Here is a 25,601-nt window from a genome sequence, read left to right on the forward strand (position 1 = left end):
TGCCTTTTGGGACCCTGCCTCCCATGTGGGAGACTCGGAGTTAGCCCAAGCTTTTGCATCCATCTGGGGGCATGAAGCAGCAGACAGAAGATCTCCCTCTGGCTCTTTCTGTCTCTGTCTCTCCGTAACTCTACTTTTCAAGCAAAGGAAATAATTAAAAAAAAAAAAATCTTAGATCCCAACATGAACAAAACTCAGAAGAACAATCATTTGGTCAAAATAAAAAGTTATGTTCTAGAGAATGCAAATAGAAACACACTTTCTGCCACTGCTTTGGGTCTCATCTTCCCACATGCGAACCAATTTTGAAGAAGTCACCGTGCTAGCCATCTGGATCTTTACAAGCGCTGCAATGTCATATGACTCCCAAAAGCCAGGGGAGGGGATTTGCCAAAAACACTTTGCAGAAATCAATGTCCTCAAGACCAAGTAATACATCATCAAACAAGCTCTTTTTCAAAGCTTATGTTTGCCAAAAGCATTTGTCACAAAATATACTTTCTAAAACTTTAATGAGGAGTCAGTATCATGGTTGTGCATCCCATGTGAGCGCTGGCTGGAGCACTGTCTGCTCCACTTCCCATCCAGCTCCTGCTAGTGCGCCCGGGGAAAGCAGCGGAAGAGGACCTAGCGCCTAGGCCCATGCACCATGTCAGAACCCTGGAGGAAAATCCCAGCTTCAGACCAGCCCAGCTATGGCGACGGCAGCCGTTTGGAGAGTGAACCAGTGAACGGTAGATTTCTCTCCGTCTCTCCTTCCCTGTAACTGTCCCTTTCAGATAAATAATTAAATCTTACATTAAAAAAAAAAACCCCTCTCACCAATCATAATAAATCCTTTTAAGTTTACAGCATTCAAAAACGAGTGAAGTGCCCTGACTTCAGTGAGAACTGAAACTTCCAGGGCGTGGTGAGCAGCACGACTCCTCGGCCTTTCTTTCCCCACATCTTTCCCAGGAACTGAAGCCAGGGCTTTCCACAGCCCTGGACCAGTGACCACACAGAGTCTGGGTACCCAGCCACGCACTAGGAACACAGTAGGAAGACGGTGTGAGCAACAGCACTGCCACAGACTGGGCAAAGAAAGTCACCTGTCAGAGGTCTCTACAGACAGCTCACGCTCCACAGGACAAAACTGGAAGTAACAGAAAAAGTAAATGTCTCCTTATAACAATAATGAAATGAAGTACCTGAGACAAATGTCAAGCCAAACAGGATTCTTGAGAAACACATACAGGACCAGGGTTTAACAGACAAACTGATAGACGAAGGCCCTTGTTCCCCATTTCTGTATAGAAATTGATAACTCGGGGCTGTAAGGAAAGTGTTGAAGGCCACAAAGCTTACGTGGGTGGAACTTAACACTAACATTGCATATAACCACCATGTGATTCTGCATTTCTGCAAAACCAGACAGTGCAGAAATGAATCTGATTTTATGCTAAAATTTAGTGCATATTTTAAATCAATAAGGAAATGTATTATTCACTGAGTAATTATGGAGCCACAAGTTGCTTATGTTTAACCAGACAGGTTAAATTCTTGCCTGACAACAAACACACAATTCTGATGCAGGGGCAGGTGGAGGGAAGCACTGTGGCAGAGCAGGTTAAGCTCAGCTTGCAACACTGGCATACCATACCACCCTACTTCTGGTCAGCTTCCTGTTAAAGCGCCTTGGAAAGCAGCCATGGGGAAGACCCAGATGGTGTGCCATGCCCTTGGTTGTGGTCTGGCCCAGCCCCAGTGATCGTGGCTATTTGGAGAGTAAAGCAGTGGACAGAAGCTATCTGTCTTTCTCCTTAATACTCTGCCTTCCAAATGAAATAAGAGTTTTAAAAGATTAGATGAACTCAGAGTAAAATTACTGAAACAAAAAAGAAACGAAAAAAGAGGAATGAGAGAACAAGAGAAGGAGGAGAAAGAAAAATATGATAAAGCGGTTGTAAAAAGTATACTCATTTAAAAAAATGTTAGAAGGTATAAATTATCCCCAAACACTGAAAAAAAAATAAGTTTAAAATGCAGAAAAACATTAAAGTCCACAAGGTAAAAAGGTTTTTTACAAGTCAATAATATGTTTTTTTTAAAAGACTTATTTATTTTTATTGGAAAGTCAGATACACAGGGAGGAGGAGAGACAGAGAGGAAGATTTTCCATTTGATGATTCACTCCCCAAGTGAGCTGCAATGGCTGGTGCTGCACTGATCTGAAGCCAGGAGCCAGAAACTTCTTCCAGGTCTCCCACATGGGTGCAGGGTCTCAAAGCTTTGGGCCGTCCTCGACTGCTCTCCCAGGCCACAAGCAGGGAACTGGATGGAAACTGGGACTGCCGGGCACCCATATGGGATCCAGGCGCATTCAAGGCAAAGACTTTAGCCACTAGGCTACTGCGCCAGGCCCCGGTAATATGTTTTTAAACCACAAAATCACTGTGAATGACCAGAAAGCAAAGGGTGTGAGATGAATAGTCTCATTAGTTTAAAACAAGAACAGTTTATTTGCAGAATTCTCTACTATGTTTCACCTGCAAAACTGTAAAAGATTAAAACAGGTAAGACTCAGGAAGGTACTTTAAAATTTCAGCAGATGACTGAATTAAAAGATAAGTTACTTTGTTGCAAAAAAAAAAAAAAACCACTTGAAATTCATGCATAGCTTTCTCATGAAATACATCTTCCATGAGCTTTGTAAAAATCCATCATATGTAAGTATGCCAAAATTCCTGTGCCAGGGCTGGCACCATGGCATAGAAGGCTAAGCCTCTCCCCGTGGTGCCAGCCTCCCATAAGGGCACCAGTTTATGTCCTAGCTGTTGCACTTCCAATTCAGTTCCCTGCTTATAGCCTGGGAAAGCAGGAGAGGGTGACTCAAGTCCTTGGGCCTCTGCACCCAAGTGGGAGACCCATGCCTGTCTCCTGACTTCGGCCACTGCAGCCATTTGAGGAGTGAACCAGCAGATGGAAAATTTTTGTCTTTCTCTCTCTCTGTAACTCTGCCTTTCAAATAAAAACAAATCTTTTAATTTGTACAAAATTGCATAGGTTTTAATTCTATTTTCCATGATTTTTTTTAAGTGCCCATGCAATTGGTTTAACACTGGCCACACTGAAGAAGAAGAAGCTGTCATAATCTTAAACTGTCATTCCTTTAAAAGGGAACCGGTGACACAGGCAAGCAAATTTAAGACTTATTTATATTATCTGGAAGTCAGAGCTCCAGAAAAAAGAGGAAGAGGAGATGGAGGAAGGGGGAAAACAAGAAAAAGGAGGAGGGAAAAACAGGGAGACCTTCCATCTGCTGGTCTACACCCCAGCTGGCTGCAACGGGCAGGACCAGGCCGAGCGGAAGCCAGCAGCCAAGAGCTTCATCTGGGTCTCACATGTGGGTGGCAGGCGCCCAACCACTTGGGCCATGTTGCATTGCTTTTTCCCAGGTCTTTCAGAGGGAGCTGGGTCAGAAGTGCAGCATGCAGTACATGAACCAACACTAACCTGGGACACCAGCATTGTAGGCAATGTCTTTCCTGATACCTCTGTACCTGGAGCTAATAGCACCTATGTTTCAGTTACAGGAACTAGCAAATAACCTTTTTTTTTTTTTTTGAGATGTGATTTTTTTTTATTGGGGTGGAGGCACAGGTTGGGAAGGGTTGCCTTGGGGGGGGTACCCTCCAAGCAGTGTCCGTGCTAGTCTTCCTGGGAGGCCTTGTGGAGCTTTTTCTTTTTCTTGGTGCTGCTCTTGCTGCCAGCAGCCTCTTCAGGGCTGCTACCAGGCTCCTCCTTGGAAGAGAACTTGCACTTTTTCTTGGAGACCTTCCTGTTTGTCCTAAGGTGTAAGACGGGTTTCTGCCACCAGGGTTCCTGAGACAGCCACAACCACAGCGGACAGCGAGCTCCTGCAGCCCAGTCGGCGTTCATCCTTCTATCTTCCCTGCTTTGAAAACAAATCCCGCTTCTTGAACGAGCTACGGTCACTGAAACACATCACGGAAACTCTCGCAGGCTCAGCTTCCTCACTTTACAAACAAGATGGTTCATCACAAAGCTAGATAATAACAAGAGGATGTGGAGAAGCTGGGACCCGCCCGCATCCCGGGTGGGGATGTAAAATAGTTCAGCCGCTTTGGAAAAACAGTTTGGCAGTTCCTCAAAAGGTTAAACATAGAAGGTACCATATGGCCCAGCAACTCCACTTCTAGGTATATATCCAAGAGAACTGAAAACATATGTCAACACAAAAACTCGCATATCAACGTTCATAGTAGCCCTAATCAGAAAAGCCCAACGTGGAAATCAGCCAACTGTCCGTCAACAGGTGAATGGCTGAACCAAATGAGGTGTATTTACACAATGGAATACTATTCAGTCACTAAAAAAAAAAAAAAAAAAAAAAAAAGAATTACTGAATCACAGACAGACCTTGAAAACATTATGCTGAGTGAAAGAAGCCAGACACAAAAAGCTACATATTATATAACTCTATTCATATGAAATGTCCAGAATTGGCAAAACCCATAGAAACACAAGGCAGATCAGCGGTCACCAGAGCACAGTGGTTTGGGAGGGAATGTCAGGAGTAGTTTAGATATGGGGGTCTCTTCTATAGGACATGCAATTTTCTAAAATCAGTGTTGTTATAGATATACAACTGTGCAAAGAAAATAAAAATGGTTACTGAATTGTGCTACTTTGGATGGGCCAATTTCCATGTAGCAACTGTGTCTCAATAGAGTTGGTACAAAACGCAGGACCCAGGAGCAGACGGCAGCCAAGGTGCCTTGGCCAGGACCTGCTATGACCCTCTGTGATATTTTAGCTGAAACAGGAAGGATACAGCCAGGGTCTCTTGGCAAGTTCTTGCTTTCTATAAAAGTGAAGATGAAAGCATCTTCCTCGGAAGGTGGCTTTGAGGATGGAATGAATTGTCTGTAGACGACACGACCACCGTGCCTGTACCCGCCCAGCACCCTGTATACCAGGGCTGTTGAGCTACAATCTAGGAGGCTCAGGACACGCTCACTACCGATCAAATTCTCCCCCATGCGAAGCAGCAGCATCCCATCCCAGTACATGCCCTTCCACAGCACTGTCCCTCACTAACGTGCTAACCCAGGACCTTGCAAAGATGCATTCCCACTTCGGTTTCTTGTTTTCCTTTCTTCTGGGTGATGGGGGAAGAAAGAAAGAAAATGCAAATAAGTTATGACAAGTAGCAAGTAAACGTTTTTCATCTTCTGCTTGCAAAGCCAAGGCCTGATACCCGACTGCTACAAACTACTTCCATGTGTCTCCATCCTAGGCGGAGAGGGAAAGGGGCCAAATGTTCAGGCCTGATGATAGGAGTTTGGGTTGAAAACCAAGACTCTCCAACCGACTCTCAGTCTTGGGCTTCTGCCCCCCAAGCTGTCAAGAAATGGGAGGATTTGGAAGCGTTCTACAGGATTCCTCCCAACGGTTGTTTCTGCCCAGACAGGGAGAGGGGAAGAAGAGCCATCACGGCGGGCATGGTCAAGGTGACCACGGGCTCTCCTGTGATTTAGTGAGGCCCTCTGCCCTGCCAGAGGGCAACTACCTGCATGACCTTCCCCAGGCCTCGCCACCAGGCTTACACAGCAGGTGCTAACCCAGCATTTTATGGATAAGCAAACGGAAGCACAGAAATGTTGAGTAACTTGTCCAAGGTCACGAGGCTCACAAGTGGCAATGGTGGGGACCTGAACCAGACTCAGTTTGGCTCAGGATCCACAGCTAAGATGCACTTGTCTGGATTCTTTTCGTTTTCACCTAAATACAAATATTTTTCACTGTATCTCAAAGGCAGAGAGAAAGAGTAAGGATTTCCCCCTTCTCTGGATGCCTGCAATAGCCAGGATGCAATCCAGTAAGGTAGGCCTCTCATGGGGGTGGCACAAACCCATCACCTGGAGCCACCACCACGGTGTCCCAGGTGTGCACTGGCACAGAGCTAATTCAGAGAAGCATTCTAACACACAAATGCAACTACTGCCCCTAGGTGTTAGAATCATAAGGGCCAATACTGTTTCGCTTACATTGTGCCATCCACTTGTTATGTGATTTATTCTTACAACATCCCCAACAGATTCATATTACTATTATCAAACCATTTTATAGGTAGACAGACTAAGGCTAAAGAAGCTTGCCCATACCTGCATGCAAAACACAAGATCAACAGATATATAGCTGAAACATGCTATATACTTATCTAAAGGAACTGTACAATAGTGACTACCAAACTGATAAATGAAGATGCATTTTAGTATGCAACTCTACTTCTGAATCAAAGATGGACTCCCAATGAAACTATTACATATATCTTGACAATAGGATGCTAGACTTTCTGCCCCTACCTACAATGTCAGGATACATTTAAATAGCAGAATGATGGACTTACAACAGTTTCTGAAGGATTACACTACTGCAGTAATATAAGGGACATCAGTGGGGGGAGGGAAATCTCTATTTTAGTCAATAAATGATTTTTTTTTAAAAAAGAAGCCAGCCCAGGGTCACTGTTTTATCTGTTTCACAGGTCATATGCCTCAGTAATAGAACAACTCCATTTTACTGTTGGTGGAACTGGCTCCTGCGCAGGTCTTCAAATAGGAAACTGAACGATGACTTACAGCCCTGCATAGAAGTGAGTCGGACTTCCCGGGGCCCATTCCATCGTCTCAAGCTGAGCTGACACTTCCTCCTGCTCAAGACAACCCTTCCCCATCTCTGCCCCTTCCTTTAAGAGCAATGCAAGAAAACTGTGAGTGGACCTGGGAGTGTCTTCCCCGGAGGATATGGGATGTGAGCCTCAGATGGTGAGAGGATGAATGAAGGAACCAGGTTGACCACATGGGATCAAATCTTGGTGGAGCTGTGTGCCCAAGTGTGGCCAGACAGAGGCTGGGATGATGCAAGTGAGAGGCCGCCTAGGTCAAGTGGAGGGCTGGATAGAGTCAGGCCAAGTGACCAGAGATGCTCTCTTACCAAAGGTGGGCAACTGATGGGCATCTGATACTGTGTGTCCACGGTCCACTGCTGGGGGTACTGAGGAAGTAAGTTCTCCCCACCACCCCAACACCAGAAGGTATGTCAAGCTGGGCAGTTCCACACACATGTGTACAGATGAGTACTTGGCCAAAAACCAACTGAGACAGGCTAAAACACAGGCAAGGCAGTGATGGCCAGTACCCTAAACCCTAGTGGATAAAACCCAAAGAAACTTCTAAATATAACGCTTTATTTGCACATGGTCATTACCCTAGGCAAACATCTGAACAAGTGGAAATCTTGACACTCTAGCCATGGATCTTCGATATTCACATTTTCCTGTATCTCAGGTTAGGGAAGGAAAAAATGGGCACTCCATGCAGTCTCCAGGTCAGAATGGCCTGTTTTACCCTAGCCACACAATGGGAATTCTTTGGGAAAGCTGCCTTGCTTGCACCGGGAGGGAGAGGCTCGGCGGCAATGCTGTGAAATGCCACAGGCAAAGCGGCAGCTGCCACCCTGGGCCTCGTGACAGGTGGAGATGTGCTTTGACACCGGCTGCAAGAATGAGGGCTTTCCTCTCTCACTCCCTTCCTAAGAAGCAGGGCAAGTTGCTGCCAAGCTGCCGTATGACTTCACTCTGTGTAATCCGCATGGCACGTGTGAATACCACAGTATGCCAGATTATCAGTAAGGTGATAACGCCTGTATATGATACCTGCTTGGCACCATTTGAATGAGGCTCCCTCGGGCCACCTAAGGTTTCGCTTCCTGTTCTCTGCACCTGCACCAACTTCAGAAGCAAATAAAAACACCCAACAAGACCATATTTTCGGAGCTTATTCAAAAGCGAAGAGACAAAAAACCAAAACCAATCAACACAAACCCCCACACACAACAACAACAAGGTCTAGAGCTTGGGGCTCCAATTCTCCTACGAGAATAGTACGGCATATTTCCTTCTACTCTTGCAGTGATCTCGACAAAGTTCCAAATCCTTCATCACTCTTAGCTACTCAACATGACTTCTACCCAAGACAAAAACGTGTACACTGCATAAAGGTCCCATATACGCCAGGCAGCATGCGTCACGTTCCACACAGATTAACTCATTTAATCCACAGAACAAACTGATGAGGTAAGGTCTATTACTTCCATCCTCTTACACACACACACACACACACACACACACAAACTTACAGAATTTATAAGCCACTCAACAAGAGCCTATTTAAGAAAGTGCTAGTTGAACTTGAGTGCTGGCCAGCAACTTCTAGCATGAATAGCACCTGCAACTCCACTGTCATGACCTGGTTACACCTGAAGTGATACCACAGGCTTACCAGGTATCCTCTGTCTCCTTGGGGTTAATGGCATCGGAAGAGCTTGGATTTTCAAAAGTTACATGTTAGGGGGCATTTGTATGACAACGCCGGGACAAAGGAATCTTGTGCGAGGGTATCTTCTGCCGTCCTTGCAGGGAACAGAAAGAAATCAAATCACCCAAGGAGTTGGAAGCTGCAGACACCACAATGTCCTCACTCACTCCATCCCTGTTGCAGGAAAAGAACAGTGTCACAGAGAGCCCGCCAGCCGCTGTGTGGATGCCGGGGACACCGGAGGCGTGAGAGCCGTTTCCGATCGGCATCTTATAAACAGCAATTTAGCGTGAAGACACTGCAATCTATTGTTCATCCACATATTTTCTAAAATTCACTGTGTCACAGAGTCTTTGCTAAATACACTTACATGGTAGCAGGCGGGGGATTTAAACAGGCCATCCATAAGAAATTCAAATCCAGAATTACTCAAGACAATACCTACCCTCTGGCCTAATGAAAAAAAATCAATCTGTCCGGTCTTAATCAAGTGCTCAGACAGTAAAGGAAAAGTGGCAGCTGATACCTGACACAGGACCTGGCATGGTTCTGGTATTCAAAATCAACCTGAAAGCTGGGGTGGGAGTTGCGACAGTGGGTTAAGCCACTATGTAGGATGCTAGCATCCCTTATCAGAGTGAGCCCCAGTTGGTCCACTTCTGATCCAGTTTCTTGTTAATGCACGTGGAGAAGCAGCAGAGGTGATGGCTCAACTACTTGGGTCCCTGCCATCCACAGGGGAAACCTGGATGGAGTTCCAGCCTCAAGGTTCATGGCTTCGGCCTGGCCCAACCCCAGGCAGGGGCAGAGGGATGGAAGCGTTCTCTCTCTCTCTGACTTTCAAGTAAATAAATAAATTTTAAAGAAATCGTCTCTGAAAGCCATGTCCGTTTCAGAAATGTTAAGTATGTGTCTCAATTCTAGGGGGTCAGATACTTAGTGACTCAGCATAGAGGCAGGTTGAGTCTCAGAAGCTGGCTGACAAAGATTCCTCTGAGTATATTGAGTGTGGATGTCCGAAGATGTTTATGTTGAAACATGCAATGTTTTAATATAATGTCCAGGGATGAGCGAAGGAGAGGGAGAATGTCAGGTTTAGGAACCAATACTTCCTGGCCCATCCGGACTCTCCAATTCTGTAGAGGAAAACACACTGAGGCAGAAAAGCAAAGCTCTGGCAGGATGGTTTACCCAGCCCTGCAAACAAAGGGCAGGCCTAGCGGCTGGGCTGACATAGCAGAGTACTCAGGCTGCAGTCTCTGCTCTACTTCTGCCTGAACCACAGGATGGGAGCTCCAGCTGCCTCTTTGCCAAAGCAAGGAAGAAAGAATCTCAAACAGAGCCAACCTCATGAGCCATGTGACCCATACTGTCACCCGGGAGCCCTTGGCTCAGAAAACCTCCACACTCTGAGGGCCTGGGCCTGCTGGCAGAATCCTGAAATTCTTAAGAATTTTTAACAAGGTTTGCATTTTAATCCTGCACAGGGCCAGCAGATACACAGCCAGATCTCTCTGCTTTTTGATTGTTCCTTGAGTTTTCAAAGCCTCCTAAGACCTGGATTTTTCTTCTACATTTTTACAGACAACTTGCTTCATGAGCTATTTACACACTGTAGAAACCTGGCTTGCTTGTCCCAGATTCTCAAAAATTGGTATTTAGTGCAGAGAGCAAGCAGTTGGTTCACTTCACCCCTCATACATGCTCCGACACGCAAACCAAAACGTGCTCACTGCAACTGCCGGCGCCCGAAGAACAAGAAGCCACAGATGTCAAGAATGGGTTCAAAAGCGCCCGGTAGGACAGGATGAATTTTTAACCTCAGGGGCCATGGGAATCTGACCTTCTCACTAAAAATCAGTTGCACATCTTCAAACTTTGCCCATTTTCTTTGTCTTTTTAGATTTGACGGATCTATATTCATATGAAACTCAGGGAGATAGACACAGATACATGGCCACACATACACACTCAAAGACAAACAGTGCACCTGCTGGTTTCCTCCCCACACGTCTGCAGCAGCCAGGAAGGGGCAAGCCAAAGCTAACAGCCTGGCACTCCATCCAGATCTCCCATCTGGGTGGCTGGGACCCACCCACCTAAGCCATCACCTGCTGCTTATCCACAGACAGGCAAACTCCTTCCACATATGCATGTGCAGGAAAACATACCCTACACACATCTGCAACAAAGTGATGGAAAACACAGTTCCACAGCTCTCTTCAATTCTCAGCCCCAGATATATTACACAAGCCAGAGGTTATTTTTGTTCCTTCTGGTGCTGTTCCTTCCACAGAAGAAAACCAAAAAGAAACATATGATGGAAGCACTTATTAACAGTGATATGGGAGACTGTTTCATGATGCAGGGCTCTTGACAGCACTGGAGGGGGAGAAATGTGACATTAAAGTATATATGGGAGGAGAAGAGGTTAGTTTATCCTGATACAGCATCCCACACCGCAGTCCTTGGGCGCAGCTGCTTCCTGCTAACTCAAACCCTGATACCCTCGCAGTAATCCAGCTCCAGGTGCAAATGCTTCCTGCTACCTCAGATCCTGGGAGGCAGCAAGTAAAGAGTGATGTAGTTAGGTCCTGACTCCCATGTGGGAGGCCTGCATTGAGGTCTTAGCTCCTGGCTTTGCCTTAGCCCAGCCAGGATAGGAGAACCATCAGAGGAGTAAGAAAATGAATAGTACACTCATCTAGAGCATATACACCGGAGCACACTCGGCAGACTCATATATACCAAGGTAAAATACCAACTCACATGTGTACATAAAAACAGCATGGTTATTACTAGGATCTCAAAGTGCAATGACAGAGCAAGAAATCATAGCCCCTCTGTACACGCCAGCCTCCTCCGGAGCAAAGGCTTGGCTAGGTGGGCCCATTCCTGAGGGCCCCTGCAGTGCTGTGGCAGGCGGGCGGGCGGGTGGGCGACTCGGCACAGCCCCAAGAAGTTCCTCCAGTAATGCTCCAAATCCCAAAAAGCTAAGTGGCCCCCACCCGCTTCTTCCTCTGACAGGAAGCCTTAATGCTCTCTTGGCATGGATCAAGTGAAGTCAGCTATGCTAAAGAGACAGATAAAGACTTCAGGTGTACATGTCTTACAACCTAGGGATATTTTCACAATATTATTTCTGAATTACTTATTAGGACTCTCCCCAACCTAAGGGCTAAAGATACAGGAGCAATGCAAGTTCAAGTTCAAGGGAGATATTCCATCCTTTCGCAGCCACCACTCAGCTGCCTCCCACAGTGCAAGGTGGGCGCCTTGGGATGTTCCCACTCTGAAAGAGAAGTCTTTTGCTGAGCCAGGCTCTGTGACCACCCAGGGGCTGAATTACATACAGGTGTTCGAAAATACAGAGGGATCCAGCATCATTAAGAGCATTAAGCAATCATCTCAGGGCAAGGAGGTAGCTGAAGAAAAGAAGAGGGTTTGGGGCAACAGTTTGGGAAATAAATTCCATAGCCTTTCACCGAGTTGAAATCTTGGCTTTGGCCACACATAAGAATGAGCCTGGCCTGGTCTCAGCTCCCTGTGGACACCTGCCAGATCACAAACGTTGACCCAATTGGCCCGCCTTCCTGCAGGGAAGGGCACCGCGGAACAACGGAGGGTCCTGCAGGCCAGGCCCACGTGCACAGGATGGTGGCAGGAGGATGGCAGAACACCGGCCCCGGCTAGGAAAGCGAGTCTTTGCTTTGAAGAGAGGCACCTTCATCGTGTGTGTGTGTGTGTGTGTGTGTGTGTGTGTGTGTGTGTGTGTGTGTGTGTGTGTGTGTGTCCCTAAATAAACACTCTAGCAGCCTTCAATCTGATACTACTTTAATCACCCCTTATGTCCTATAAAACACAGTTAATTCTTCTTCTTTCTCTTGTCACTTAGGACTGTAGCACAAGAGTAGAAAAGAGAGGAGGAAAAAAAAAAAAGGAAAGAAAAGAAAAAAGCAAGCTGCTGAGTTTTTCCCACAGAGATCCATGCGTTAGGGGAATTGCATTAGCCAGCGCTCGCAGCAAATAAGGTAGGGCCAAGGTATTCCCACAGGATTTCAGGAACCCAGAGAAAGACACTAAGTTACAACTGTGACTTCTCTTTAAATAAACCATTACCAAGGAGAACTATATTTCATACAAGAAACTCCACTTCTTCAGTCAAGACCTTTGTTTAGTGGGTAATGTGACTCTAACAGGCCCTGTTTAACACACACTAGCCATTTAAAAAGAGCATTGTCCAAACATTCCTTTCTTTGTTATGTTTTTCCCCATTCTTTAAAGAAACCCTATCTACCTTCAGACTCATTTTGTTTAACATCCCTGGTCATTTATGTTATTTATTGAGTATTTGATATTCCTAATAAAATGTCAGTACAAATAACCAAGTTGTCTAGGAGGGGGGGGAGAAAAAAAAAATCCCAAAGATTTCCCCACCTTCCCTGGCTGGTCAAGGTAAACACTTCTAGATGGTTGGAGTCAGCCACTCTGACACAAATGCCTTTTCTCTTTCGTCTTAAATTACAAAAGATTATCATTTTACTCAGCAATGAGCCTGGCTAAATTGAAACTCTGTACATCAGAATTAAATATGTTCCATCTACTCAAAATGAACAGTGTATTATTTATCACTAATATTTAATGACAAAAAAACTGATAACTTTCTCTGATTATACTACTGATTTCATCTCGTCTCGCTCCATCGATTCTTTTGGTCATTAACATAATCACAGTGCAGCAACTCTGGCTTAGGCAGCAAGTTTGATAACACAGACGAAAGTAGACACACACTATTTTAAAAACATGTTCTGATTTTCATCTAAGTATATCTTTATTTATATGGCTTTCTTACCATAAAGATGCCAGCCCTTTAAGATATGCAGAAATCACTTTCCACACTGAAGAACAAGGTGCTATATCATAACAAGGATACAGAAGTACAAAGCGCCTGTTAATTAAACATCGCTCTTTAACTCGCTACCCTGCATATGTAACGGGTAAGTTCTAAGCCAAGTCTTTAAATAAGAATGAGAAAATGGCTAGGCTCCTTCAGATGAATGCTTTGCATGTGTTTTTTTTTTTCCTTTAATGTTAAGAGATCAGCCATTTGATAGATTATTTTTTAATTAGATTCCCTGATAAATAGCTAAATTTTTAAGAAACTTTCTGTACAAATACAAAGAAAAACATCACGACATGCAAAATCAGGACTGATGGCGCCACGTGAGTCCTAAATGTTCAATGTACAGCACTTACAATGCAGCTGGGGTGTGGGCTCACGCGTAATGAACCTGTCTCAAATTAATAGCACTTGAAAAAGGCCTACGTGGAAAACTCAGCAAACTGCAGCTCCATGTAGCCACATGGATGAATATTACTCCAAGGAATTTTAAAAAGTAAGCGATTAGAAAGAAGAGTTTACAGTAAGATACTATGAATATAAAACCAAATCCTAAATTTAGGGGTGTGCAAACTTCCACAGAGAAGTATGCAGAGGTCCATGAAGAGCAATCTGGTTAGGTGTCTTGCAGAGGGCAGGATGGGCTCGGGCGAGCAGAGGGTGCCCCGGGAGCGGGGGCCAGCAGCGCGTGTGTTCTTCAAAAACGCACGTGGAAGGACTGCGTGTCCCCTTTTAACGCCTTAAATATTTCACAATAAAAACTGAAACACGCAAGCCCACAGTTTGAAGATCAATAGCTCTGCAAACCCTCTCCCTGATTTTTTTTTTTCCTCCAAAGTTCTTCTCACGTGTAACAGATCAAAGCGACGGCGGCCAAGGCACCCCAGTCTGTTCTACAATTGGGCACGAGCTGTAAATACTGGAACCCTGCATCCCTACACAGAAACCCATTTCCTCTGTCTTCAAAACTGCCTATTATTACCTCATACTTAAAGAATCCTTCAGCCTCAGGACTCTGCTATGGGAAAGTCCTCTCTAACAGTGATACTCTCTATATTTAGTAAAAAGTGACGATCCTGCCTCCTAAGTGAAACAAAAACAAGCCCAGAAACCAGATCGGCCTTGAAGCATCTTCTCAATTCGAAGGAGATGAGAATACATGTGCAAGGGAGGACAGGCTAGAAACACAGCCTGGATGTGATTTCAGAACAAAGGGATATCAAGAGAAAGGTGAACCTTTATTAGGTAGGCAGTGCCCTCCCAACACACACACACACACCACACCCCCAACACGGCCAACTTACAACCTTGTGTTGCAGTTGCCTCAGAAGGAGTGAGACAAAAGAGAGAGGCGCCCTCAGTGCGCGGCCAGGAGGACGACTTGCTTCTACAAGTATAAGAATTTGTTGCGAGCTTACCAAAGTCACGGCTGCACGTTTACTGTCAACATGCATCATTCTGCAACAGAAGCCATTATTTAGAAAATGAGCAGAACACACTGAAGCGGTTGAACCCTTCCTAAACCCAGAGGAGGCATGCAAAACAGCAGCAGGTCTGCAATGACATGCCTGACAGAGACCGCACAAGAAAACCCAGGACTGAGCAGTCTCCCTCTCCACAGATGGGCTCTCTGCACCATGGTTTACCAGCGCAGGTGGACAGGAAGGCTCTGCAACAGTGCCCCATCCCACCCCCTTCTCAGGGCCCAACTCACTGCTTCCCAAATAATTAAATGTGGCAAACTTTCCATTAGAAAATTTCTGCAAGACACCGCTAAGAGTCCGTCATTGATTCCCTAATGAAATATCAGTTAATTACTTAACCTTTCTTAATGAAATGATTAACATCCTTTGACAAACAAGGTGGAATGATTTAGCATTGAGCTGCAGATTTCATCAAAAGGTGACAGTAGTCAAACTGCACAGCTTGTACCATTGCACCTATTTCTTCAATCACTTCCATTTTTCATCTTTTATAGAAAACTTAAATGCAGTGATAGACACTCTAGTTTGAAAATGTAGCCCATCAGAACTTTTTTACCCACCCCCCCCCACAAAGGGCTCCAGGGTCTAAACAGAAATAAAAGAACTTTGTATTGCAGGAATATTCCAAATACCACCTGAACCTATAACCAAAGCAGTTATGAAGTTTTAAACTTAAAATCAACTGCCACCTGTGGGACAGATATTAAAACAAAACCACATCTAAATTCAAAATGGGAACTTAAAATCAATGGACAGTGTTGTGGTATACCACATAAAGATGCTAATACCTGGGACCATCTCATCGCATTTCTGAGTGGTGGTTCAAGCACCCAAAACTGAACAGGTACAGGTACACTTCCGATCCAGCTTCCTGCTGATGCATTCTGAGAGGCAGCAAGTGATGGCTCAAGGGACTTGGGCCCCTGCCACCCAGGTGGGAAGCCCAGATGGAGTTCCAGACTTGTAGCTTGAACCTGTCCCAATGCTGGCTGCTCTGGGTATTTGCGGAGTGAACCAGCAGATGGAAAATGAATCAGTCTACCTCTCAGTCTCTCTCTCCATCTGACCCCCGCCCGCCCACCTCCCGGCCCTGCTGCTCTTTCAAGTACAAGAAAATAAATAAATTTTAAAAATTCAGGTGAAGGCATTTTTAGACAAACAGTTTAATGCAGGGTAACTTCAAAAGATAAGTTACTAATGCAAACCAAAAAAACGTCTGTACAACTTTTACTTAAGTAACTCTTTTGATCTTAGTGGTTAGATCTTTAGTTGAAGCCCTGAATATTTAAACATGCCTCTTTAGCATTCTGCCTTCCTTTAGCTCATAATCTTGCAGGATGCCTTCTTTTTTAGCAAGTCTTTATTTATCAGCGTGGCTTGCTAGGTGATTTCCATCCGTATCAGTACTTGACCCATCTCATGCAATGATAGACAACTGCCCAAGTGCTTAGGACATGGAAAAATCTAAACCAGTAGGGTGAATCCAATGGGCAACAGTTTAGATTTTTCACATAAGGTGGAGAATGTTTTCTCAGAGAAAAATCTTCCAGAAATCCACTGGACACTAACTGGCAGCAACAACATGACAACACCCACTGGCAAAAATGGGTATCAAGGAGGCATCCTTTGAAAGGCTTGGAAACCAAACACTTGATACTTGGTGAAAACCACGGGCAGTTCCGATCATTTCTGTGCCTCTGTTTCTCTTAATAATCTAATGCTTGTCTGTGCTTGACTTCCATCTTGGGTTTCACAGTTCCATCAGACCCCCAAAAGGGGCTCTCGTTTTTCAACAGCTATGAACACTCAATTGGCCCACTTCGGTGGGTATTGGTCATACAACGCATTTTTTTTAAATGCTAGGGTAGCTGACTGACCTAAAAAATAAGACATCTGCATCCCACACTGGATGACCTATGCCCAACACTAGCTTGACTACAGCTTCCTGCAAGAGCAGACCCTGACCCTAGGAGGCGGTGGTGGTGATGGCTCAAGTGATTGGGTGCCTGCTTCCCACACGGGAGACCTAACTTCCTGTCTTCCATTTAGTCTGGCCCAGTCCAGCTCCAGCTGTTGAGGGCATCTGGAAAGTGAGTTAACAAATGTAAGACACTCTCTCTTTCCTAAGCACTCTTTATTTGCAAATGTCTTTGTCTCTCAAACGTAAAGCAAACATTTTTTTTAAATGCAGGCCTGGGTTATGGCACCTGTGGTCATGTATACTGGGTGCTCCTTCAAGTCCCAGCTGGTCTACTTCTAACCCAGCTCCTTTCTAATGTACCTGGGAAAGTAGCTTGGGTCCCTGTCACTCACAGGAGGGACCCAGATGGAGTTCCAGGCTCCTGGCTTTGGCCTGGCCCAGTCCCAACTACTACAGCCATTCAGAGTGAGCCAGCAGAAGATCTCAACCACTGTCTCCCTCTCTCTGTACCTCTGCCTTTCAGATAAAAATAAATAAATCCTTAAAAGTAGAAATGCTGGCCCCACCCCAGATATGGCATTGTTCAGGAGGAGGGCAAGCTCACCTGTGTTTGCAGAAGTAGTACCACTGGGACACTCACCCTTACATGCATTCAGTTTTCATTGTTAACAGAAAGCCAATCACATAAATAAATAAATAAATAAATAAATAAATAAATAAATAAATAAATAAATAAATAACAGGCTGGTCCTCAAGGTAAAAGAAAATGAAAAGAAACATATGGGAAAATTTGAATGGGGACAGAAGTTTTACTTGTAGACTCTGCAGTGACATAAACAATGGCCGGGTCCCCGGGTCTCGGCTTGGTGTGCACCTGAAGTGTTATTTCCCATCACTCGGCAAAAGCTTGGATTTAAGAAGCTGTATTTGCATCACACCCCCTGCCACACCCACTCTCACTCACTGTACCGAAGGCAGAGGCGTGAGGGTCTCTGATTCCCGAACATGCTGACCTGGGGCTCAGGGCAAGTGCCTTCCACAGCAGGCATGAGCGTCCACTCCACCTCTGAGCTCACCACCCCCAGCAGGGGCAGCCAGGGGCCGGCACCATCAGGTACCACCCACGCAGGGAACGACACTGGGGCTGGAAAACCTCCAGGAGAACTCACATCACAGATCCACTGGTCTGAGAGCAGCAGGTACGCCGTGAACAGTACCAGGAACAGAGGTACAGCAGAGCCTTCAATCACTGCCTGGCTAAGCAGAGAGAACAGATTCCCAGGCAGGGACCTCGCAGCCAGCAAAGTCACATTATGACTCAACTGCACCGCACAGCTGGGAAGGAGACAAAGGTATCTTGGAAATTCAGCTTTTCAATTGGATGCTAGAAATATTAATCATTGTCCCAGCAAAATAAAGCAGATCACAAAATTAGCTAAAAGTAGAGATTCTGGCAAAATGTGTTTGCCTTGTCAGGAACAAATACGTATCCAACAATGTAACTTAGGACAAAATCTTTTTCCTATCCTAACAGAACCTTTTCTGAAAACATAAATAGGGACCCAATAAGGTTATTTCCAGATCTCCAAAAAGTGTCAAAAATCAAGCAGAGTGACAGGACTGTGTCACACTATCTGCCTTTTGGCTGGCTGGCTGGCTGAGTCGGCAGCAGCAGAGGAGACAGACCTGCCACCGAATGACCCCGGCTCCAAGCAATGACATTGCCAACAGGACCCTGGAACTCAATTCTGTATGTATTTGTGCCCCCCTTTTCTGTGGGGAAAAAAATGAAACCCACTTTTATTAATAATGTGACTGGGAAGAAAATGCAGTTAGCTCTGCGCAGACCTGGCTGAGGTGCTCCCCAAAACACCAGACAGATGTCAGTTTTTCGTGACGTGTCTCCTTTGAGTAGATCTGTCAAGACATTTACAGGGCTTGACAGTTCTTCTAATTAATTCTTTTTTTGCCCAGATACTTTAAAGGAATTTAAATAGATTATTAGTTGTTAGGATCGAATATAGATTTTGTTTACGATCTAGTTACTTTAAGCACTTGGATTGAACAAACCAATTTAACCCCACCACTAAGCAACTACAAGCATCAAATCCAACCACTCAGAAGCTGCCACTGCCCTCTGCGTTCCCCCCATCATCTTAAACTATTACACTCTAACTGTAAATTTCAAGGCACTCAACTGAACCCCCTAATCTCACAGTCCTCTTAAAAAAAAATAAATAAATAAATAAAACAGCAACAACCACCAGAAAACCCTCAGATTGGAAAGGATCATTAATTGAAAAAAAAAAATATTACACCTGTTCAGGTACTAGACTCTTCTTTCCAAAGCAACTTGTTCTCCCAGTGGCTGGCTAGGCCAGAAACATTTGTCTTGCTTTAAGTCCCATAAAATAACTGCCGAACAAACACCTGTTGTGTACAAGGCAGGGCATATATTACTAACTGGCGTGGGGGGGGGGGGGGGGGGTTGCTGCAGAAAGAAAAACAAGCCTTACAGAGACATCTACAAGCCAGGCCGGGTAAGAGCTTGCAGGACTGGGGAACAACACCAATGCAAAAGCAAGCACACAGCTTGGAATGGGAGCTGACTTCTCAACAAGGCTTGAAAAATGCCTTCGTACAAACGGACTGTAATTAATAAGAATAATTTATTAAAGAAACAAAGACAGATGTCTAACTGTCTTTCCCGACCGCCATGCACTTGACCCTTCCTTACTTCCTCTTTGCAGAAAACCAACCTTGTAGCCCTAATTGCAAAAGCATTATCTATGGGATGCAAAACCAAAGCACTTCTTCGAATCAAACGTTCTTCACAGCATTTATTTTGAGATTGGCGACACAAGCCAAATCTGCTTAATTCCCATTTAACTACATGGCCACACGCACATGGAAATAAAACATCTATATCCCAGGAATTAAAAACAACAAAACAATATGTCATGCATAAGACACCCCAAATCTGGCCAGGCTCGCCTCTGTTAAAGGACCTCACCTCCTGTCATGGCCTGCTGCCATCCCAGTTTTTGGCATCTCTTACTTGATTCATCCAAGCACCGCAGAAAAGAAATGGTTTCGAAAACCAGTGTAAGATGGCTCTTTGGATAACACATGCATAGCCAAATGGCCATGGTCCAGGGTTAACAAGCCACAAGAAAGATTACTTAGAAAACATACAGGTCCATGTGTACACTCACTTGCTGGTCTCTTTCAGTGTTTGATCACCTGGTGGGGGGCAGAGGGGGGACATGTTACCATCAACTTAAAGAAAAAAAAAAAAAACCCTGCAAACAGTAAAAAGTGTATGTTGACTCTTGCATAAAGTCCACCCCTCTATTCAACAGATGCCGTTCTTGAGCAGGTTATTTTCTTTAGCAAACAAACCCCTGCCTGCTTGAGAACTTTATACAGTGTAGGCTCAAAAGACACACTCTAAATAAAAATGGCCAATACTGCTGGCTTAGCAAAAATGACATTTACTATCACTGAAATCTATAAAAGGAGTGTGACATCTAATAGCACAGGAAAGGAAAAAGCCCTTAGCAAAAAAAAAAAGAAGCCCAGAAGTACCACCTGTACAAACCCAGCATTGCTCTGGAACGCTTTTCTCAGTTGCACAGGAATGGCTGGCACTCATTGTCTTGAAGTTGCAATTAAATTGTGGTAATTTAAGATGATCGCAGGAGCAAAGGGCAGTGGGGGGCTCTTGGAAGGGTTTCCCTCCCCACTTAATGCCCTTCAGTCAGGGGTTAAATGAGTTGTTTTAATGTAAGTACCTTAAAGTAACTGAATCATAAACAAAATTTATACTATTTTTGACAGCCTGCAATCTATTTAAATTTTATTAACGTGTGCCTAAAGATTATTTTTAAAAGACAAACCACTTTGTATGTCCTGCAAATATTCCTGGCAGAGCCACCGAAATGTGATCAGCACTGTAACACCTAACCTTGTCTAAACACACGTGTTTTTGTGGTGTGTGTGTGTGTGTGTGTGAATATAGAATCTTCACAAGATAACGTTTCAAAATTGAACAGGAGTCTTAAGAAAAACATGAAAACCAAATAAATATGCCCAGTAAAGATTGGCTGCAAATAGGAAGCTGAGTTCAAAAGAAGTTGTCACATCTGCTATATTCTTTCTTAATTTTGGCATGGGACATGCCGTGGTATAAATATATTTGGGAAATATCATAATGCTTCTGTTAATTTAAACTACTGCTAAAAATGAAACACCCTTTGGTAGAGCCTAGCCAGGCAATTTACAAGGCCAGAGGTCTATTTGTAAGAAAAGCAAAGAAACACTTGGTACCAGCAAAAAAAGAGAGGGGGAAAAAAAAAGGTTGGGCCCAATATTAACTCAGTTAACTTTTGCTATTGTTGGTACAAATGATTTAACTAGAAAATATTCATAGCTTTTTAAAAACATTACAGATTGCAGAAAATTGCCCAATGGCATCCTTGTATATGTTTAACTCACATTGCTTAATTATACAATAAAGGTATATCCAATAAAAGCTACAGACTCTGAAATGCGTGTGCACTGTGGTTATGAAACTGTGGCTTATAAAAAACATGAAGTGCTTACTATGTGATCTCAATACTTGTTAATTAAAAATACAATTCTCAGATGACAATTCTCCTTCTGTATGTGTTTACCTGTCCTGGTCCTACTTTTGTTTTACTTAATTAAAAATGACATTTAATTTGGGGATAGTTTCAGTTCAGAACAAAAAAGAAAAGTGTTACACAATTTAAACTCCAGGATTTAAATATAAACATTAAAATCTTCAGACAAATACAGCAATATAAACCTCTTAATGTTAGAGTTAATTTGAATAGCTGATGCTTCTTTCATTATACTTTGATAAACCTATGAAAACAAAATGCTAAAGTAATTACTGTTACTACTGCTTTTAAAACAGGTAAAGCAGTTAAATTTTCCTAGACAACAAGCAAGGACAAGTCACAAAGAACTTGAATCAAAGTAGCAGTGTGGTCTTGCTGAATGTCAATCTAAAAAAAAAAAACCCAAAAACCAGAGGTTATATCTAATCTAGAGAATTCTCCTCCTCTCTCTCATTTTTAAATTCCAAGAGTGGGCTGACAACAAAACTTTATCACTAGGGACTTTTTTTTTTTCCAGCTTCACATCAGATTTAAAATCCACACATACAAAACCTTGGCTTCCCTGACAAAGCAGAGCTTCTAAACTGGATGTGAGAAAACGTTATCTGACTGTAGTGTAGGCGTCTAAGGTTGGGAGAAAGAAACCCACTGCACCGCCGTTCTGGGTAGCGAGGCAGCCTCTGGAAGGCTTCATACCCTTGGGATGCTTTTAGGGGTGCATGCCCCTCGCAAAGAAAGATGCCTGCACAGAATTAAGGTGTGTAGCCACTCAGCATCCACAAGGAACTCCACCTCTGCCCACTGAGGGGCTGGGCATTTGCCTCCTAGGGAGCCTCGCCTTGCACAACAAAGATGAGCATTTGCAATGGTCCATTCCTGCAGGAGGGAGCTGGCAGCCCGGCTGGCTGGCTGGAGTGGTCCTGCTTCCCTGGCCTTGCAGCTCCTGACAACCAGCAACAACGGTTCTGTTTCATCTCCTCTGCCTCCTTAATTCGGGTTGTCAAGGTTCAGCAGTTGTAGGCTGTTTACTGCCCCCCTCAAAAGTGATTTTTTTTTCTCTCTCTCTCTCATACAATCACTAATCCAAAGTCTAAGGGGGGGGGGGAGGAGAAAGATGCAGCCAGTGGCAAGATGTCAGACCTTCCCCCCCACCCCACCCCAGGCAGGGAGATTTCAGCTGACACCTTTTGAATGGTAACTAGTTGAGTTCCCTTTTTTTCTATTTTGAATGCTCTTCAATGAAGAGACTTTTCAGAGAGACAAAGAAGAAGAAGGGAGAAAAAAAAAAAATCCATCCTCCAAATTTTTAAATCCTGAGCCCAGTTTTCTTTTCCTGGACTCCAAGAGATGAAGATTTCCATTTTGAGAGTCAAAACTCCAGTGGAATTCTAAAAAAGACACTGCTCTTCGCAACAGAAAATCGCAGGAACTCCACAGGCAGGCAGGCTGCCCCGGCGGAGCGGGTGGGGGCGGGGAGAGAGCCAACACCTGAAGCCTTACTACTCTCTTCTAAACCTGGTTCAGCGTCTCCCGCCCCCCAGCACGGCTGCTCATTAATGGGGAGGAGTGGGGGGGGGGAGGGCGACTGCTGGGGAGAGAAGGATGTGAAAGGTAAAAATGGTGTAAAGAAAATTCCAGAAATATCCTGGAGGTTTTCTCAAGCTCGGGCTATTGTGCCAGTCCCCAATCCTCCCAGTTTGGACCAGCAGAGGTGAGGGTGGAAGGCGTGCGGAGCAGCCCAGAAAGCTCCGGAAAGCTCCAAAAAGCAGTCATCACGGCGGCAAGCCTCCCCCGCGGCGTACCTGTGCCTGAGCAGGGGCGAGCCACCCCAGGCCCTGGGCCGAGCCCTGCAGAAGCTCACAAGCAGACGCGGCGTTTACATTAATTTCCTAATTCTGCCCCAGCCTCACCCAGGGAGGGTTTGAGGGTTGGGGAGGGAGGGAGGAAGGGAAAGAAGAGGAAGAACCAAGTTTCATTTTAGGTCTTCTGGTCCAGCCAAAAAAAAAAAAAGAAAGAAAGAAAGAAAAAGAAAATGAATTAAGATGAGAACGTGGGATGAGCCCAGACTAAATCAATACACTTTCTAATCAGCCCAGCAAGGGTATTTGGACACAATGAATTGGAAATAATTAATAGTTCTAAGGGGAGAGGGGTGAGAAGGAGAGCGAGGGATGTCACCATATTTTATCGAAACACTTTACACCGCACGCTAAACTTTGATCGCCAGATTTTCCGATTTAGGGACGGGAAAGGGGGGGAGAGTAAGCCCAGCATTCGGAAGCACCTACCGGCTTGAGGATGGGCACACTCCTGGCTCTGCGCGTCTCACCGCGGGCGCTCTCGCCGCCCCGGCTGCCTCTCGGGGCACCGGGAGAAAGCCCCGGTGCCGCCCGCGGCCCTCGGCAGTCCCTGGCCCACGCGCCCCGGCCCCGCGTCCCGACTCCGGCACTCACAGCCGCCTCGACTTACCCGCCGAGTCCGGGGAAGGAGTGGGGGCGCCGGCTTCACGCCCGTGGAGGAGGCGCCGGCAGCACCATGGTCCCCGCTGCCGTTGCCCCTGGCCCGCTCGCTCGCCGCGCGCTCTCTTCCTCTTGCAAACTTTCGGGCTCTGCGGTCGACAAGAAACCAGGGCGACCCTCTCAGCAGCAAGTCTTCCCCGTGCAGGTTGGGGTCGGGGGTGGGGGTGGGTGGGCTGGAACTGGAGGTATCCGGACAGGGTGGTGGGAAGGAGGGTAGGCTGTGGGGCCGAGGCAGGGGAGGGCGGCGGGCGCCTGGGACCCGCGAGTGCGCGTGGAGGAAAGGGAGGATGCGGCTCCGGGAATCCCTGCGAAGATCCCGAGACCGGGAAATCGGCCCGAGCCAAAGTCTCGACACCTTCCCCGGGATCTCACAAAGTTGCAACAACAAAAAAAGGAGGGGGAGGAACGGGGGAGGAAGGGGGTGGGTTAGGGACACGCTCGCAGGCGCGAGGTTTGGAGTTACAACTGTTTATTTTGTCTTTATTCTCCCAGGGGGGCGGGAGCTGCGCGGGAATGGGGGATAGTGGTGGTGGTAGCAGTGGTGGAGGGGCGCGGGGGTGGAGGGGGGGGGTTGCTGCCGGCGGTGGTAGCCAAGCAAACACTTGGGAGGGGGCATGCGACTTTTGTTTCAGGGCGCGGAGCTCCCCGGCGCCCGCCCGCGTATGTCACCGCCAGTCTCCCGGGACCCGAGGCGGAGCTCACAACAGGTGGGGAGGGGGGCTCGGCCAGGGCCAAAAAGGAGAAGGAATCAAAGTTTCCGAGCGCGGCGGTGTCTGCGGAGGAGGGGGACTGGAGGCGGGGGCGAGGGGAGGCGGAGGCAGCGAATGACCGCGACCCCGCGGCAGCTGGCAGACTCCTCGGTTCCCGCCGCCAGCCGCCGCCGCGGTCCCCACCCGGAGCGCACGCCGCCTCGGCCGGCCGGGTCGGGAGAGTCGTCTCCGCGGGACGGGGACACAGCGCAGGGAGCCCGTGAAGAAGGCTGCGCGCAGGCGAGGGACCCAGCTCCATCGGCCGCCGGGACGGGGCCAAAGGGACACGGCGACACGGACGCGTCGCGAGGCAGGAGGACTTTAGGAACCCACCCCCCCACACACACACACCCCAACCAACACCCCTTTCCCCAAACTCAAGGGGGGGGGGGTAAAGCCAGGAAAGTCTGTAGGGTGGAGTGGGAGGGCGAGGGATCGGGGCGCGGCGACTTCTCTCCAGCGCACGCTGTTCCCGCGCCCACCCGCAGAATCTGGCCACGGTAGTCGCGGGCGCGTCTCTCGGGCAGGCTGAGGCCGCGGGCGGCAAGCGTGCGAGAGCGGGGTACGTGTGTGGCTGGGTTGGGACGGTGTGCACCAAAGTGCGTGGCTTTGAGTCTCTTAGGGTTGGGGCAGCGGCTGCGGGAAGCGTCCCCCCCCCCGGGGTGGGGGGGTAGAGGGCGAGTCGCGCGTGGCACGGGGGAAGTCGTCAGGCGCGGGGCCCACGGAGCAGGGTCCCAGTCGGTCCGCGTGGGACCCGTGGGGGCAGAGCAAGGGACACACAACCCACGGAGCAGCAAAGGGAAAAGTTTGCTCCAAGTTCAAACTTTAGGCTCAGGAGGCACCCGACGCGCGCCCCCTCCCGCCTCGGCCGCGACCCGTGGTCCCGCATTCGCCCCGCGCCAAGGCCGCCCCTGGACGCCGACGTTTGGCACTCAAAGTTGCCACAGGCGGCCAGGGCTGACGGATTCCTGTCCCACGGCCCCCGACCGGGCGCTCGT

General features: G+C 46.6%; 1 protein-coding gene across 3 annotated transcripts in view; it reads right to left on the reverse strand.

Annotated features, from left to right (window-relative positions):
- EIF4E3 (eukaryotic translation initiation factor 4E family member 3) overlaps positions 1-25,601 on the reverse strand; it is a 223,770-nt gene that overhangs the window by 66,663 nt on the left and 131,506 nt on the right. Inside the window, exons 7-8 of one of the 3 annotated variants that reach the window (XM_040994817.1) lie at positions 23,805-23,943; positions 17,837-19,932 (exon numbers count right to left, since the gene is read on the reverse strand). The exons of 1 other annotated variant lie outside the window; for it this stretch is intronic. In XM_040994817.1, coding sequence (XP_040850751.1) covers positions 23,840-23,943 — 104 coding nt within the window. In that variant the 3' untranslated portion in view covers positions 17,837-19,932; positions 23,805-23,839. Of the gene's footprint in view, positions 1-17,836; positions 19,933-23,804; positions 23,944-25,601 lie in introns of those variants that run through there. One more of the 3 variants, XM_040994816.1, reaches the window with a different exon arrangement.

This window comes from Ochotona curzoniae, unplaced genomic scaffold, assembly GCF_017591425.1.
Source record: "Ochotona curzoniae isolate NIBS_2020 unplaced genomic scaffold, NIBS_Ocur_1.0 contig_908, whole genome shotgun sequence".
Taxonomy (NCBI): Eukaryota; Metazoa; Chordata; class Mammalia; order Lagomorpha; family Ochotonidae; genus Ochotona; species Ochotona curzoniae.